Raw genomic sequence first — 17,491 nt, 5'->3', positions numbered from 1 at the left:
TCAAACCTCCTCAAACAATATTTTCAAATACTTCCTCTCTGCTTGTGCAAAAATGCATATATTGAATTATGTTTGTTCTACCGCCCCCCCCCCCAGCCCTCTAATAATAATTAATACACTATGACGTGATATTTCCTGGTTTGTATTAAATGTAATTGATATACTTATTTGTGAATGTTGGATAAATTTACCTATTTTAAATCAATTTTAACCACAAATCTACTCCATTATTAAAATCCCAAAGACAGCAACGGATAGAGTCAACCAGCTCTCTTTTTCAAAATACAATAATAGTGTTACCAAGGGGAGCCAGTGGCATAGTGGTATTGTCACTGGACTAATAATCCAGATTCCCAGCTAAAGTTCTAGAGATCTGGATTCAAATACCACCCAGGCTGATGGTGGAATTTGAATTCAATTTAAAAAAATAATATCTAGAGTTAAGAATCTACTGATGACCCATTAAACCATTGTTGATTGTCATAAAACCCCATCTGGTTCACTAATGTCCTTTAGGGAAGGAAATCTGCCGCCCTTACCCGGTCTGGCCTACATGTGACTCCAGACCCACAGCAATGTGGTTGATTCTCAACTGCCCTCAAATGGCCTAACCAAGCCACTCAATTCAAGGGCAATTAGGAATGGGCAATAAATGCTGGCCCTGCCAGCGACACTCACTTCCCATTAATAAGTAAATCATACACATACCTATATAATTGAATTAACTAGTAGAGATAGCTATATACCTGGTGGTAACACAGTTTGGGTAGGCATCGTGCTAATTACTGTTGACTCCAGAGGATTAGGTTGAAAAACTCCATCGACTGGGTTGATGGTACTCTAGAGAGGTTAGAAAAAGAGAGAGAGATTAAAACAGTTCCATTCCACTACTACAGTAATAATGGAAGATAGTGGGCACAGAAACAGATCCAGAATGGAAGTCAGCTGAAACCTGAGAAACAGAGAGCTGAGGAGAAACCTAAACTAATGAATAGAGGAAGAATAACCAAAAAAAAGCTACTATTTTGACAACAGTGATCAATGCAATTTGATCCGTGTTAGTTACATCAGCAGCTAACAGTTTGAAAATCCATGCAAATACATGTCCTGTGGTTTAAAATGCACAGTATTTGGAGAATGTTATTTGTGAATCTGGTTTCACCTAAGAAAGCACAGCCACATGAACGCATTCAATAACTAATTTCAACACAATGTCATGGAACAGTTTAGAAATTATACCTTTTTTTAGATTTTTACTAAGCAGCATTTTACTTTAAATCACAGATGAAAGTAATCAGCCAACTAGAAGATCAAGAGAACGAGCAAAACTCTTCCGAATGCTTTTGATGGTGTTAGGTACAGGACTATTTACAATTTTAACATGTCAGCACCCTGGCAGCAATCTTGCAACATTATGCAGCTGTAATATAATATCTAAATTTGTGAATGTATGAAGTGAAAATATATTAATTTTAAATTGAGCTACTATAGCAGTCTCATGATTATAGTATATTGCAAAAAAACATGCATTAAAGCAGTTCATTCCCAAGAATCTGAACAGCATAAATATAGATAAAAACATTGATGGCAGAAACAAAACGTACCATAGATCTTAGAAAAAGGCATACATATGGAGAAGCACATTCTCATTTCAAATTAACTCATTTGGTAGTCAAATTAAAGCATTTCAAATGCAATGCTTACAATAAAATAAATTATTTACTACATTTAAAAAGTGCTGATTTCAATTCAACATTTGATATGGATATCAAAGCTGAAACAATAGACGGCTATAAATCAACATTTTTGTTTTGTAAGACTTACCAAATGTCATAGATGAATCCTATTAAATGCAAATATAGTGCAGTTTGCATACTGCATGGTATTCAACAAATGTACCAGCAGACAGAAACTTGAAAACATATATAAAAAGCTGAACAGCATCTAATTCTACATCAAGGTGAAGGAATGCCAAGCAAATAGCAAGCATTGAAGAAAGTCCAGGAGCTGGACAGGGACCTAAAAATTGCAAAAACCTGTGTGACTGATTTTTCAAAAAGATCAGACCAATTTTAGGGCTGAAAGTTCCATAACCCAGCATCTACGCAAGTCTACAAACCAGATATTTCCTGTTTGACTGTAAACTGCATTCCAGCAACTGATTAAGGTCATGCTGAACTTCAATAGTAGATCTCAAAATAAAAGCTTGCATTATTACTGTAATCCAAAAGCCTCGGATACAATACAAAGGCTGCAACATTATACAGTTTTAGTTTAAGGCACAATTTCAATCTTTTGTCAAGAAATTAACCTGGCCAGTTAAACAAGTAAAAATATTAATATTCCTATGATTAGTAATGTTTTTACAAATAAACGTGCCATAGATGCTCGGCTAGGGAAGATGTAAAGGAAAAAGAACCAACCAACAGAGGAAAAAAGTAAACCACAGTAAATCAGTAATTAAATGTATGATTTCCTTTTCAACTGAATTTCAAAATCAATACGTTTTTTTCTTTGTATACCCAAATACAAAAGAAAAGAGAGTAACAACATATCATACTGGTTTACAAACTTACTATGAGTCCATTTGCGTGCTTCTCCTCATTACTTTGGTCCTTAAAATTTTGGAAAGAAGAAATTTTTCAAGATACCATTAAACAACAGGTCAAAGTCTGAAATATCCCATTTAATGTTTTGGTAATCATTAGTATACCGAGTACTAAAAGTACCCAGAATTTAAAACTCATTACCATTTTAACAACTACTTTTATGCATTTGGGCAAAGTTCTTCGAGTCTGTTCAGTTTTTGAGAACACAATAAATAATAATTAAAGGCAAGCTATCATTTTATTGTTTTTGTTATGCATCACTTTTATGCTATGTCCTACATTATATTATATATAAAAGTACAGATTGCATGAAGGAAGTGTCTTTAGTTACACTTCTCATTACAGGACAAATAAACTCATGAAACCACATAGTACAGTTCAGCCACAAATCTCAACTTCAAGGACTATAGTATAATGGATTTGTATTAATCCACCACATAGCAAGGTCATGTCCTCAACTGTCTATCATGGGAGAACACAAAGAAACGTTGATAAGTTCCCCAGAGGAAGGAAGGAAGGAAGGAAGATCCGAATGATCAATCACCCTACACTACACTGATCTTGTATGCTCAAGGAAATCTGTAGAAAATCTTTTGTCGATTCTCTCACTGGGAATGATGGGTGGATGAGCTTATCCAAAGCAGAAAGGAATAAATAGATTTTTTTGCTTCCAACTGCCAATTCCAACATTAATTGAGCAGCTGGAAAAGTAATTCACTTCTGCTACCAAGCTTCACACATTGTGCTGCAACCCAGTTGCTGGGGAACAAGAATGTGATCACCAAAAAAGGCAGAAAATTATTTTAATATTCAGTTGGAAGCAGGATATCCTGCATGTCATTTAGAATCATAGAATAGAATCCCTAACTACCAAGGCATCCATGATTTCTGTAGCTACCTCCTCGATGGAAACCATCAAGTCTAGGGGACTTTTCAGCCGTTTACCTTATTTGTTTGCCTAAAATTAACTCTCTGGTGATGATGACTTTATTTAATTGTTCCCTTGAATATTTCACTATTTCTGGGACGCTTGTAATATCTCCTGCAGATCAATGTGGTGGATGCGGTTTCATAAAGAATAAAAAACTAAACCGTATTTGTATTTTTTGTTCAGTAATTTCTTGACCTTTTCTATGATTTTTGATTTCCCCCTTTCCCCCACAGATTATGATGGGCCTTTTGTGCCAATAGACTCAATTTTTTAAAATCAAAACAAGAATCTGTTATTTGAGCTTTTTGGAAGGGAAGGAGGGACCACAAATGAATGTCAAGCAAATTAGATTGCAAAAGAGATGTTGTGTGTCCAACTTCATCTGTAGCTAGAGCTGACTAGATTTCTTTTAAGCAGACAGTTAATGCCTAGGAAGGCTTCTATTACTAAGGGAAGTTGGGACAGTAGACTATGTAGCACCAGGAGTATGAAAATGTTTGATTAACCATATACTAGCGGTCTGCAGCTTCTGTAGAAGTACGTCAATCAAAGATCAAACATTCAGTGGCACTGGAATACCAAAGTGATCAACAGCTGCCACGTACCAAATCTATATGCTCTGACATCCCCAATTATTGACTAACTACACCACCTTCAAAGAATGCTCACCTATGGGGGTGATGCCATGGAGTGGCTGAGAGGTTCACAAGCACCTCATACAGCACAATCTCTGCTGCTGCAGCCATCAAACAGGCGATCAAATTCTAAGCTGCTCTATCATTTGTCTTTAGCGCTGAACTTTGATATCTCTTGCCCTTTGTTATTCCCTATAATTTCTTAATCCTCTCTCCCTTTAGGCCTCGCATATAAAACCATAGAATTTTACAGCACAGAAGGAGGCCACTCGGCCCATCATATCTGCATCGGCTCCTGAAAGAGCTACTCAGCTAGTCCCATTCTCCAGCCCTGTCTCCGTAGCCCTCTAAATTCATCATTTTTAAATATATATCCAGCTCTCTTTTGAGACCTCCTATGGAATGCGCCTCCACCACTCTCCCAGGCAGCACATTCCAAATCTCAATAACTGAGTAAAGAAATTTCTCTTCATCTCATTCCTAGCACTCTTGCTGACCATCTTGAAATTGTGATCCCTGGTCACTGACATACCAACTAGTGGAAAAAGAATATCCTTCTTTACCCCGTCAAAATTGTTTATAATGTTGAACATCTCAATAAGGTCACTTCTTAATCTTCTCTACTCCAACGAGAATAAGCCCAATTTCTGTAATCTTTCTTTATACCCAAAATTCCTCATTCTTGGTATCATTCTTGTAAATCTCCTTTGCACTCTCTCTAGGGCTTTAACATCCTTCCTTAAATAAGGTGCCCAGAACTGAATACAATACTCCAAATGTAGTCTGTCCAATGATTTTCTTTTTTATTTATTAGCGTCACAAGTAGGCTTACATTAGCACTGCAATGAAGTTACTGTGAAAATCCCCTAGTCGCCACACTCCAGCGCCTGTTCGGATACACGGAGGGAGAATTTAGCATGGCCAATGCACCTAACCAGCACATCTTTTGTATTGTAGGAGGAAACCGGAGCACCCAGAGGAAACGCATGCAGACACGGGGAGAACATGCAGACTCCGCACAGACAATGACCAAGCTGGGAATCAAACCTGGGTCCCTGGCGCTGTGAGGCAGCAGTGCGAACCACTGTGCCACCATGCCAATGATTTCTAGATGTATAGCATCACTTCCTTGCTTTTATAGTCTATGCCTCTATTTATAAACCCAAGGATCCTATTAATCTTCTTAACAAATATTTCAACTTGTCTGGCCGCCTTCAGAGAATTCTGCACTTGAACCACGAGGTCCCTCTGGGGTTCAAGTGCACAATTGTATTTCCCGCAAAGTTGTACCATTAAGCCTGAAGTGTCTCCTCGTGTTTCTTCTACCAAAATGCATTACCTTACATTTTGCTGCATTGAAATTCATCTGCCAGATTCCTGCCCATTTGGCCAACTTATCCCTTTGAAGTCCTCAGCACCATCCTCACAGTTCACTATTCTCAGTAGCTTAGTACCATCTGCAAATTTAGATATTTTTCTCTCAACACCCATCTCTAAATTATTTATTTAAAATCAGAAAAGGCAAGTGTCCCAATGCGGATTGCTGGGGAACACCGAACCCTGGGCAATGCCACTTTCAACTTGTCTTGAATCTGAGAAATGTTCTTCTATTCCTACCCTCTGTTTCCCATCTCTGAGCCAACGTCTAATTCATGCTGCTAAGGACCATTCAATCCCAAACATTTCTAATTCGCTAACCAACCTGCCATGTGGCACCGTATGAAATGCTTTCTGAAAGTCCAAATGTACAAAATCCACAGCACTACCCTCATCCACTGCCTGTATCACCTTGCCAACGAACAATTAAATTTATCAGACATGACCTGCCTTTGACAAAAGCCATGTTGACTGTCTAGTATTAACTTTTTTTGTATATTTATCTTATCCACTATTATGGCCTCCATCAGTTTTCCCACTATTGATGTCAAAACTGTCAGGTTTGTAGTTTCTTGGGTTATCCTTTGCTCCTTTTTTAAACAGTGGCATCACATTTCCAATCCTCCAGTCCCCCAGGACTAATCCTGTGTTCAGAGAGGCCTGGAAAAGTTCTGCCAATGGTTCTACAATTTGCTCCCTTACCTTTCTCAGCAATCTGGGATGCATCCCATCTGGGCCTGGCAACTTCGCTACCCGAGTGCTGCCAACCTTTTTAGCACCTTTTTAAAAAAAAATCTATCACTATACTGCTCAATCGCTCAACACCCAATTTCAACTTGGCCATTGTCACCATCTTTCAAGTTGTTAAATACAGAAGCAAAGTACTCATTTAGTACCTCTGCCATACCCTCTGGTTCAGTGAGCAGTTTACCCTGCTTATCCCTGATGGGCCCCATTCTATCCTTCACGAATCTTTTACGATTAATATGTTTGAAGAACATTTTACTATTTGTTTTAGCACAGCCTGCCATCCTTTCCTCATGCTTCCTTTTGGCCTTCCTTATTAGTGACAGAATGATGGCACTAGGTGGTGAACACATTCAAGCAGTCTTACCTAGTTTGAGATAAAGCCAATTTCCATCATTATTTCCTGCAATGATAATTACTTCCATCTCCTATTATTACTGTCCAAGATTGAATATTCCATTTGATTGGCACCCTGATCAGTAAACTGAGCATATACCCTCACATATACCACCCACTGCCCCACCAAGCGATACCCTGCCATTATTAGCACATGGCAGAATTGCATTACACTTAGTTCCTCTGCCTTGCAACTGCTACCCACAAGAAAGACAAGGCCATTAAGGAGGACAGGAGCAGCAATTACATTAGAAACATCATCACTTCCAAATCGTTCCCTAACCCAACTAGGACCTACATAACTACTAGGTCACAAGCTTAGAAGTCTATTTAACACTATTCAAGACAATGGTCCATTACCACTTTCTCAGGATAACCAAAGGAAAGTGACAAACAAGCAGTAATCATTTCCAGAACAAATTTTAAAAAAACAATACTCGACAACGGTGTTCCCTGCCAGAATTCTTGTACATATCGAGATGCAAATTTAGCTAGAAAGCCTGTGTACATACATCTTACCTTTAAGATCCTGTCAGTATCCTGCACTTAGATTAAAATATGGTGGTGCAAAGCTAGCTAAGATGACTGTCATAATACGCACAAGTTTAAATATTACTCAAAAGGTGATGAGAGTTGGATATTATTCTAGTGCTGCAATGGCACAACTGGTAGGTTGCAATTTCAGCAAGACAGAATTATTCTCCAGCAAACTATCAATATAACATTTCATCCAATCCCTTTAAAAACAGTTGGCATCAGGAATTAGGAGCATTTTGCTTGTCTACACTTGGAATCAAGAATTATTTTAGCAAGAGAATACAAGGTGCAAAGCAGAAGGAAAGATGTTTATGAATGAGCACCAAATGGAAAATATGGCTGGTCAGATACCAGAAACTCAACCACTAAACAGCAATCTCACTCTGACAGACCATGGAACTGTCTCCTGTAGGAAATTAAAATGTTTAAAATTTATGGATCTTGAGTGTTAATCACTCAAAATAAATCAAATGGAACTAGTGCACATGTCACTGGTGGATGGAGAGGAGGGGGTGCAGGAAGGTGGTGTGTGTGCATGCTGGAAGAAGGAAGCCACTGCAATATTTGGCTCATGCAGCTTAATGCATTAAAATGAATACCAAATAGGATTTTAAACTGTAGCTGGACAGTCATGCATGTATTAATAAAAAAACATGTTTCACCTTGAGCAGCACAGGTTCAAAGCGTACAAAAGTAACATTCTACAGGCAAAACAAAAACAAGCAGGTATGCACGGAGCTGTAATTGAGTTTTGTAAACATCTGGTCATGACAGGATACCAGGCATTGAATTCAAGTTGTATGGAATAAAAACAAAAATGCAATATGCATATATACATTAAAAATATTAGTAAAGCATAAGAGACCAATGGAGAGAATGAAAGTCAGGCAGAAAAAGACCTTGCAGCTCTAACAAGCCATATTACACAAACATATAAAAGACCTTCTAGATAATGTTAAATAATGAGATTATGCTATGTAAATTTACAATTATTTGTGCTTTTGTTAAATCCTAATTCCCAAACAATAAAAAAATCATCCAACGATCTTAAATAAATACAGCAAAGTGAGAATTAAGCACAAATTTAAGCAAATTGCAATTAAAAGCAGTAGAGTGCATCAATAATTAATATTAATTCTCTATTTACCAGCCATAGATCTACAGTTCATGGTCATTGTCAAAGCCATGGTTCTCATCTCAGAACACGTCATCTTAAGCTGGACAGTGCCTCTACAAAACAACTCAACATAGCCAAGTATTAGCTACGCCAAAATTGAAAAGCACTCCCAGAGCAGTAACACATTTCCTTAAAAACCTTCTGACGGCTCTCCTGAGCTGCTGTTGCAGCTGTATTTGGTTTAAAATAAATTCCCAATAATTTGTACACTGCCGTTTCCTTGAAATAATGACAACTCTGAAATGATACGCAAAACAAGCTCCGTAGCATTATATACTATCCTTTGCAATGGGGACCAGTGTTCCCTCTTAAGCTCCGTGTCTGATCAGCCATGCAACTATCAAATGCCGCACACTTAACTATAATAGCCGCACACATCCTGACGGTTAAATGGGATTTACTGCCACTCTAGATCATGAGCAAATAACTGGTAGACTTCCCCACGACAGGAAATAAATGGATGAGAGCCAAGCCCAACATGATTAATCAAGTCGAATTCACATCCAAAATTCACTTGTGACCCGTTTCTGGGAGCCCGAAGCTACGTCAGCATTTGTCTTCCAATGATTGTCTAAGTCAGAGCCCTTCTTATTTCCTCTCTCTCACCACGCAACACCATAGCGGAAGCAGTGAGCTGGGAGGGAGGCTGCGAGCTAGGTTAAAAGAATTAGCAAGTTGTTAAGAGTAAGCAAGCTATTAAGAGACAGCAAGATACGAAGAGTGAAGAAGTTATTACGGGTTAGTGAGTTAGTAAGTTATTCAGAGTTAGCAAGAGGATTTTTGGGCCAGTTACTACTACTGATCTAGTCATTCTGCTGCAGCTGGTTTTGTAGAATTATGAAGGAAGATTGATTTCAAAAGCATTCAACACATTAAAACACAAGGACGTGTCTGGGGAGTTTGTTGAAAGTTTTGGATTCCTAGGCCAGACTTCCAAATACTAATGCAAAGATTTTTGTGAGGTTATCTATGGTACATTCTAAACCATGCAAACTTTCAAATACTCTCTCTCTCTCCAATTACTTTTGTATACAAGACAGTTTAATTTAAAAATAGTGAACCAGTTTATTACCTTACAATTCATAGATTCTTAATCTTAAAAAAAACTGTAGGTGGAATCAATGCTGCTACCTCCCCCAAAAAACTACTGCAACAATCAATCATTCTCCCTCCTGGGATTCCCTTCTCTCCTCCACAATCCTCTTTTCCCAAATTCCCTGACATTGGGGTAAATTTTCCAGTCTCGCCCACCAGGGATTGTTGCAGGCAGGATGGAAAATTTAGCAGACCATTTAAAAGTCTGTTGACCTCGGGTGGGAATTTCCAGTCTCAGAGCAGCCGTGACCGGAAAAATCGCACTCATTATCTCCGCCTTTAATACTCAATTTACAGGGACACAGTCTCTCTGACCATCACCCTCCAGTTCACAAGAGCCAATCTCTCCAAATTCACAGAGACACATTACCTCAGCCTGACTATGTTTGTTGAAGAAATTATTGCTCACTATTCATAGCAGTTTTAAGTAAATAATCAATAAGCAAAAGAAATAAAATGTGTCTTTTCCACATTGTCTACCAATTCAAAATACAAGCCTCCTTCATTCCTGCTTTTTTGAGCTTGTCAAATTGAAACAAAAGATCTTATCTTGAGCCATCATTAATGGCTCAACTTCTTTTGTTAGTTGACTAAACGGCGGAGGGTGGTATTCTTTCTTCTTTTTCCATGCCTATGGTAACTTTTAAAAATATATACTACATGTAGGGTTTTTTTTTTACTGGTGGCACACATTACTTTGATATTGGTTCACATAACAAAGTCCACTTGCACATGGATGAAAAAAGGTTGGACGGAACATGGTGACTCAAAATGGAAGGAAGGAAGAAAAGTACTTGTCTTTATATCAGACATCTTTAAAGCATCCAAAAGCATTTCACAGCCAATTAATTATTTTCGTAGTACAATCACTGCGAAAAATGTTATAAAAATGTGGTCCTAGATGCAGACAATAACATGTTTTCATGGTCATGTCAGATTTACAGCCATCCATTCTTTGGTCTTAATTTGTTTTTAAACTGCACTAAGGGGCCTTTAAGAGAATAATTCATCTCAGAATTGATCAGATCTTAAATTCACAGAATCCATTTATAGCATCTATTGCTGGTGCTGCACATCTTGCACAGAACTTGCATATTTTAAAGGAATCAGCTAAAACCCCTTGAATTTTAACTATAATAATCTTATGATCATAATCCATAGAAAACTGAACTGCTGTTTAATGTATAACAAAATACACAGATTACTGAATATTTAAATTGAAATCGAATAAACAAGTAGTTTTTGAAACTGGTAACAGTTATGCAAAGAATTGGAATTAAGATCACTGAACCAGCACCGAACAACAAGTACTAGCAAGTTCACATTTTACAGTGAGATCGTCACAATGTTGTTATGCCAAATAATCTTACAATGTTACTCTAGTAAATTATTAGACATTTCAAATAAAAATCCTTAGTGCACTCAGTCAGGTGTAAAAACATAGCACGTGAAAATAATTGTGCCGTTAGCTGCTACCTTACCTTGGCAATCTGCAGTAACACTATACAGTGCTTAATTGATTCAACCATGCTCTGAAAAATAAAACATAATGCAGAATCTGCAAAGTTCAGAAGTATTTTTCACAATTTAATACAAATCCACTGTACTAAATTAGTTTTAAGTGCCAAATAAGTCAATAACACACAGATGCACTTACATTTGTTACTTCTTTGAGGCTTTCGACTTTCTACAACAAAAACAGGAAGAAAATCGTAAATAAATATCAAATTTAACCTTTCATTTTTATCATACGATTTCAAGAAGAAATTAGATATAGCTCTTGGGGCTAACGGAATCAAGGGATATGGGAGCGGGGGGGGGGGGGGGGGGGGGGGGGGGTTTGGTAAAATCAGGATATTGAATTTGACGATCAGCCATGATCATAATGAATGGCAGAGCAGGCTCGAAGGACTGAATGGCCTACTCCTGCTTCTAGTTTTTACATTTCTATCATTGGCAGGTATCATTTACTGTAAAGATGTGCTAAATTGGAGACTAATTCAAGTACTTCGTCTTTATCACTGTGATAATGTGCTGTACAGAATATTAATTTGTAATTTCATCAGCTGATCCTTTGCAAAAAAAGACACTTCTGTTAAACAATGGACACTGACTTGAAGTAGTTAGTAAGTTGCACCTGTAAAGTCACATGGAGGTACAAAGTGAATTGAGACCCCAACAGAGACAATGGGCATGCCTTGGAGATGTGAACAGCCCCTACCTAGCTTATCAAGAAGGAGGTTGGATCATGCAGGAGTTCATGGTTGCGAATTTAAAAAATAATTACATCAGTTAAAAGACCTCAACCCCAAACATGGGACACAGTCTTTCTGACCATCACCCTTCGGTTCACAAGTGCTGGGGCATACTGCTCCCCTTGGGGACTATACTTACCTTGGGTCCCCCGGCGGGTTCCCCTGGATTGAATCCCATTCTTCTGAAGCTGTTGTAAACTTCACCAACATGACATCACATCAGCGAGTTGAGTATTTAGTGAGGGAGGGGGAATCATGCAGTGGGGCAGTCCGTTAATAATAAAATCCATTTAAATGAAGTTCCCACTCTTTGTGGGCAGGAACTTCATTACATCATTGGTGAGGGGCAGGGAGCATTGGAAAACAAGATCTTGCTGGCAAGTATCTCGTTTCCTGACTCTTGAGATTGTGGTTATGCCGCCATTTACAGTGGACATGGCCGCAAAAGAAAAAAATCGCTTTTATGCCAAAATGTTACTTTCATTCCATTTTTAGCTACGGAGAAAGCATGTGAGCACTTGCACTTGGAGATCAGCAATGTGCTCCCCAAAGGTTCAGTGGTGAAATTCCCTCGATGGTGTGGTTGGTTCTGAGTCACCAGACCAGGGAAGGTTCCAAAAACTGGCCAATGGCTACGATTCATGTACAGATATAGATGGCAAGCTATTTCACTGGGAGCATCACAGCCAGTTCATCTGTATCCTTCCTGCATTCAGCTTGGAGTAAAAATATGTCTAGGCTCCACAGCAAATAAAGAAAGTAGTTTCCAGCTAAGGTCACACAATAACCCTCCAGGACCAGGAATCTTTTTTCACCTTTCTAGCCAGCCAGCTCCTGTTAAGATCAGTTAGCCTGACATTTAGAAACATTCTTTGTAAATTAAACACAATGCAGAGGAAACCTTCCCCACTTATTCTGTCTGAATTTTAAGGCTTTTTTGCTCCAAATATTATTTTTAAAAAGAAAATTTAACTGTACTCCCAAGTGTATTACATTAATAATATATGCAAAATGAGTAGGAAATGCTCAGTTCTCCAACATTTTGCTTAGGATTTTTAATGATACTTAAAGAGCAGCCAGCCCTCATTCACTGCTGCCTGTACAGGCTGATTGCAATCATTCTTCTGCTGCTTTCTGACTGCTGTATGCAACCAACCAAGGAGATGATTGGAAGGCTGCAGCAAGAATAGAAGGAAGACGACCCTGATGGCCCCATGGCTCAGCAAAACCTCCCAACAGGTTCTCCTCTAGGCTGAAAGGGCATGACAGGAAAAGGTCTTTTCTCCCCCACAATGAATGGGAAGAGGAGAGATCCTCACCTCCTCCCCACCTGACTAAGCAAATCTGGATGGAGGTCTCAAAAGGCCAACAAAAGTGGGATGTATCCAGAACCTGGAGCCAGTGCTGCAAGTGCATCAATAATCTCCTTCAGTCTGCCAAAACAAGTAACCCATAAGGTCCATCTGCCACTCGAAGCATTGTGCTCATGTGCAAATCAGTGAACACAAGGAACTCCATAGCAAGTATTGCATTTCCATAGTTGGGATGAGCAAATGGGAAGCCCTAACCTTTCAATGTTTACGCTCTCACACGCTCAAACCAAAGAACACCAAGCTGGATAGTCTGGAAGCCTCCGAGGAGGAGACGGGATCCCGAGACATTATATCATTCCCTTGTGTGCTCCATCAGTGCCAATACGTGTTTGCAATTAGATTCAGGGTCACAAGTTGGTGAGCACAGTACATGCATGCTAGAGTAGCTGATGGAGGCTATGACACCTGAGGCTACGGAGAGTCAGAGGACCATGCTCAGTTCCAGACTATAAAGGAGGATGCGATTGCAGTAGAAAGCGTGCAGAGGAGAATCACCAGGATGTTGCCAGGACTGGGAGCGATTCAGCTATGAATGGAGGCTGCTTAGGGTACGGTTATTCTCAGAGCTGAGACGGCTGGGGGGGGGGGGGGGGGGGGGGGGTCCCCCTTGATTGAGGTGTGCAAAATTATGAGGGGCATAGTAGAAAGGAAAAAATGTTTCTCTTTAGTAGAGGAGTCAATAACCAGGGGGCATAGATTTAAGGTAATGGGCATGGGATTAGAGAGAATTGGAGGAAAGTTTCACTCAGAGGGTAGTGGGAATCCTAGAATTCACGCCTGAAAGGGTGCTAGATGTAGGCACCCTCATCACATTTAAGAAACATTTAGACAAGCACTTGAAATACCATACCCTGCAGACCAAGCGCTGGAAAATGGGATTAGAATAGATTGGTGTTTGATGGCCAGCACAGGCACGATAGGCAGTCCTGTAAAACTCTGGCTGATGATATGCCTTGAATGTTGTTGGCAACACAGCAACTGCTGCAGCTGGGCACAAGTTGAAGGAATAAGTAGCAGAATTTCCAGAAGAATGCATGCCTACTTGCAGATGACAGAAGTATCCATCCAGGTCATGATTGCTGTCATATCTCTGGAGTGTGTGTGGCTCCCTCCACAGAGAGATTTGTCTGTCCCCATGGAAAGCCTAATCCAGCAAGCCACTCAGTGGATGCACACAATTGCCTTATCGACAACTCAATGCAGCGGTGGCCAGGCAAGAGAGGAGAGGTGCCTTGATTCTCCACTAGGTCCTTGACCTTTTCAGGTTAGCAAGGCAGAAGGAGTGGCTTTTGGAGACTCCTCTCCGAGTACTCTTGATATCAACAGTGACTCCTCAGCCCACTGCCAGTGACTAGTGCCGTAAGTAGCTTTGACAACAGAGGTGGTTCTTGCACCTGGACAAAGTAGATGAACTTGGGGCGTGGATTGGTACTTGGGACTACGATGTTGTGGCCATTACGGAGACGTGGGTAGAACAAGGGCAGGAATGGTTGTTGGACGTTCCGGGGTACAGATGTTTCAGTAAGTGTAGGGAAGCTGGTAAAAGAGGTGGAGGAGTGGCATTGTTAATCATGGATAGTCTAACGGCTGCAGAAAGGCACTTCGAGGGGGATCTGCATACTGAGGTAATATGGGCTGAAGTTAGAAATAGGAAAGGAGCGGTCACGCTGTTAGGAGTTTACTATAGGCCCCCAAATAGTAATAGAGATGTGGAGGAAGAAATTGCTAAGCAGATTATGGATAGGTGTGGGGGGTCACAGGGTAGTTGTCATAGGGGACTTTAACTTTCTAAATATTGACTGGAACCTTTGTAGGTCAAATAGTTCGGATGGGACAGTTTTTGTGCAGTGTGTGCAGGAGGGTTTCCTGACACAATATGTGGATAGGCCGACAAGAGGTGAGGCCGCATTGGATTTGGTACTGGGAAATGAACCGGGCCAAGTGTTAGATTTGGTTGTGGGAGAGCACTTGGGGGATAGTGACCACAATTCGGTGTCTTTTGTTATTGCAATGGAGTGGGATAGGGCCGTACGGCAGGGCAAGGTTTACAATTGGGGGAGAGGTAATTATGATGCGATTAGGCAAGAATTAGGGGGCATAAGATGGGAACAGAAACTGTCAGGGAAAGGCACTAATGAAAAGTGGAACTTTTTCAAGGAACAAATACTGTGTGTCCTTGATAGGTATGTCCCTGTCAGGCAGGGAGGAAATGGCCGAGTGAGGGAACCATGGTTCACAAAAGAGGTGGAATGTCTTGTGAAAAGGAAGAGGGAAGCTTATGTAGGGATGAGGAAACAAGGTTCAGATGGCTCGATTGAGGGTTACAAGTTAGCAAGGAATGAGCTGGAAAAGGGGCTCAGGAGAGCTAGGAGGGGACATGAGAAGTCCTTGGCGGGTCGGATCAAGGAAAACCCCAAGGCTTTTTACTCTTATGTGAGGAATAAAAGAATGACCAGGGTGAGGTTAGGGCCGGTCAAGGACAGTAGTGGGAACTTGTGTATGGAGTCAGTAGAGATAGGCGAGGTGATAAATGAATACTTTTCCTCAGTGTTCACCAAGGAGAGGGGCCATGTTTTTGAGGAAGAGAAGGTGTTACAGGCTAATAGGCTGGAGGAAATAGTTGTTCAGAGGGAGGATGTACTGGCAGTTTTGAATAAACTGAAGGTCAATAAGTCCCCTGGGCCTGATGAAATATATCCTAGGATTCTTTGGGAGGCAAGGGATGAGATTGCAGAACCTTTGGCTTTGATCTTTGGGTCCTCACTGTCCACGGGGAGACAGAGACCACTCCATCTGACGAAGGAGCAGCAAGGTCCGAAAGCTTATGGTATTTGCTACCAAATAAACCTGTTGGACTTTAACCTGGTGTTGTGAGACTTCTTACACGGGGATGGTGCCAGAGGACTGAAGAGTGGCGAATGTTGTTCCTCTGTTTAAGAAAGGGAATAGAAATGACCCTGGTAATGATAGACCGGTTAGTCTTACTTCGGTGGTTGGTAAATTGATGGAAAAGGTCCTTAGGGATGGGATTTACAACCATTTAGAAAGATGCGGATTAATCCAGGATAGTTAGCACGGATTTGTGAAGGGCAAGTCATGCCTCACAAATTTGATAGAATTTTTTGAGGAGGTAACTAAGTGTGTTGATAAAGGTAGGGCAGTTGATGTCATATACATGGATTTTAGTAAGGCGTTTGATAAGGTCCCCCATGGTCGGCTTTTGATGAAAGTAAGGAAGTGTGGGATAGAGGGAAAGTTGGCCGATTGGATAGGTAACTGGCTGTCTGATCGAAGACAGAGGGTGGTGGTGGATGGAAAATTTTCGGACTGGAGGCAGGTTACTAGCGGAGTGCCACAGGGATCAGTGCTTGGTCCTCTGCTCTTTGTGATTTTTATTAATGACTTAGAGGAGGGGGCTGAAGGGTGGATCAGTAAATTTGCTGATGACACCAAGATTGGTGGAGTAGTGGATGAGGTGGAGGGCTGTTGTAGGCTGCAAAGAGACATAGATAGGATGCAAAGCTGGGCTGAAAAATGGCAAATGGAGTTTAACCCTGATAAATGTGAGGTGTTTCATTTTGGTAGGACTAATTTAAATGTGGATTACAGGGTCAAAGGTAGGGTTCTGAAGACTGTGGAGGAACAGAGAGATCTTGGGGTTCATATCCACAGACCTCTAAAGGTTGCCACTCAAGTGGATAGAGCTGTGAAGAAGGCCTATAGTGTATTAGCTTTTATTAACAGGGGGTTGGAGTTTAAGAGCCGTGGGGTTATGCGGCAACTGTACAGGACCTTGGTGAGACCAAGGAATATTGTGTGCAGTTCTGGTCACCTCACTATAAGAAGGATGTAGAAAGAGTGCAGAGGAGATTTACCAGGATGCTGCCTGGTTTGGAGGGTAGGTCTTATGAGGAAAGGTTGAGGGAGCTAGGGCTGTTCTCTCTGGAGCGGAGGAGGCTGAGGGGAGACTTAATAGAGGTTTATAAAATGATGAAGGGGATAGATAGAGTGAACGTTCAAAGACTATTTCCTCGGGTGGATGGAGCTATTACAAGGCATGACTATAGGGTTTGTGGTGGGAGATACAGGAAGGATATCAGAGGTAGGTTCTTTACGCAGAGAGTGGTTGGGGTGTGGAAGGGACTGCCTGCAGTGATAATGGAGTCAGACACTTTAGGAACATTTAAGCGGTTATTGGATAGGCACATGGAGCACACCAGGATGATAGGGAGTGGGATAGCTTGATCTTGGTTTCAGATAAAGCTCGGCACAACATCGTGGGCCGAAGGGCCTGTTCTGTGCTGTACTGTTCTATGTTCGATGTTCTATGTAACCTGGGATACCAAATGTCATCCCAAG

General features: G+C 40.6%; 1 protein-coding gene across 4 annotated transcripts in view; it reads right to left on the bottom strand.

Annotated features, from left to right (window-relative positions):
• The window catches only part of osbpl9 (oxysterol binding protein-like 9), a 212,380-nt gene that overhangs the window by 66,305 nt on the left and 128,584 nt on the right, over positions 1-17,491 (bottom strand). For 2 of the 4 annotated variants that reach the window (XM_078218560.1, XM_078218562.1), the window contains 4 exons: positions 11,162-11,191; positions 10,986-11,036; positions 2,577-2,615; positions 747-840 (listed from right to left, as the gene is read on the bottom strand). In XM_078218560.1, coding sequence (XP_078074686.1) covers positions 747-840; positions 2,577-2,615; positions 10,986-11,036; positions 11,162-11,191 — 214 coding nt within the window. The remainder of the gene's footprint in view (positions 1-746; positions 841-2,576; positions 2,616-10,985; positions 11,037-11,161; positions 11,192-17,491) is intronic. The other 2 variants (XM_078218561.1, XM_078218564.1) reach the window with 1 other exon arrangement.

The sequence above is a fragment of the Mustelus asterias genome, chromosome 8 (assembly GCF_964213995.1).
Source record: "Mustelus asterias chromosome 8, sMusAst1.hap1.1, whole genome shotgun sequence".
NCBI classification, from domain to species: domain Eukaryota; kingdom Metazoa; phylum Chordata; class Chondrichthyes; order Carcharhiniformes; family Triakidae; genus Mustelus; species Mustelus asterias.
The sequence above is the reverse complement of the archived record's forward strand: the minus strand, read 5'-3'. Positions and strand labels throughout refer to the sequence as shown.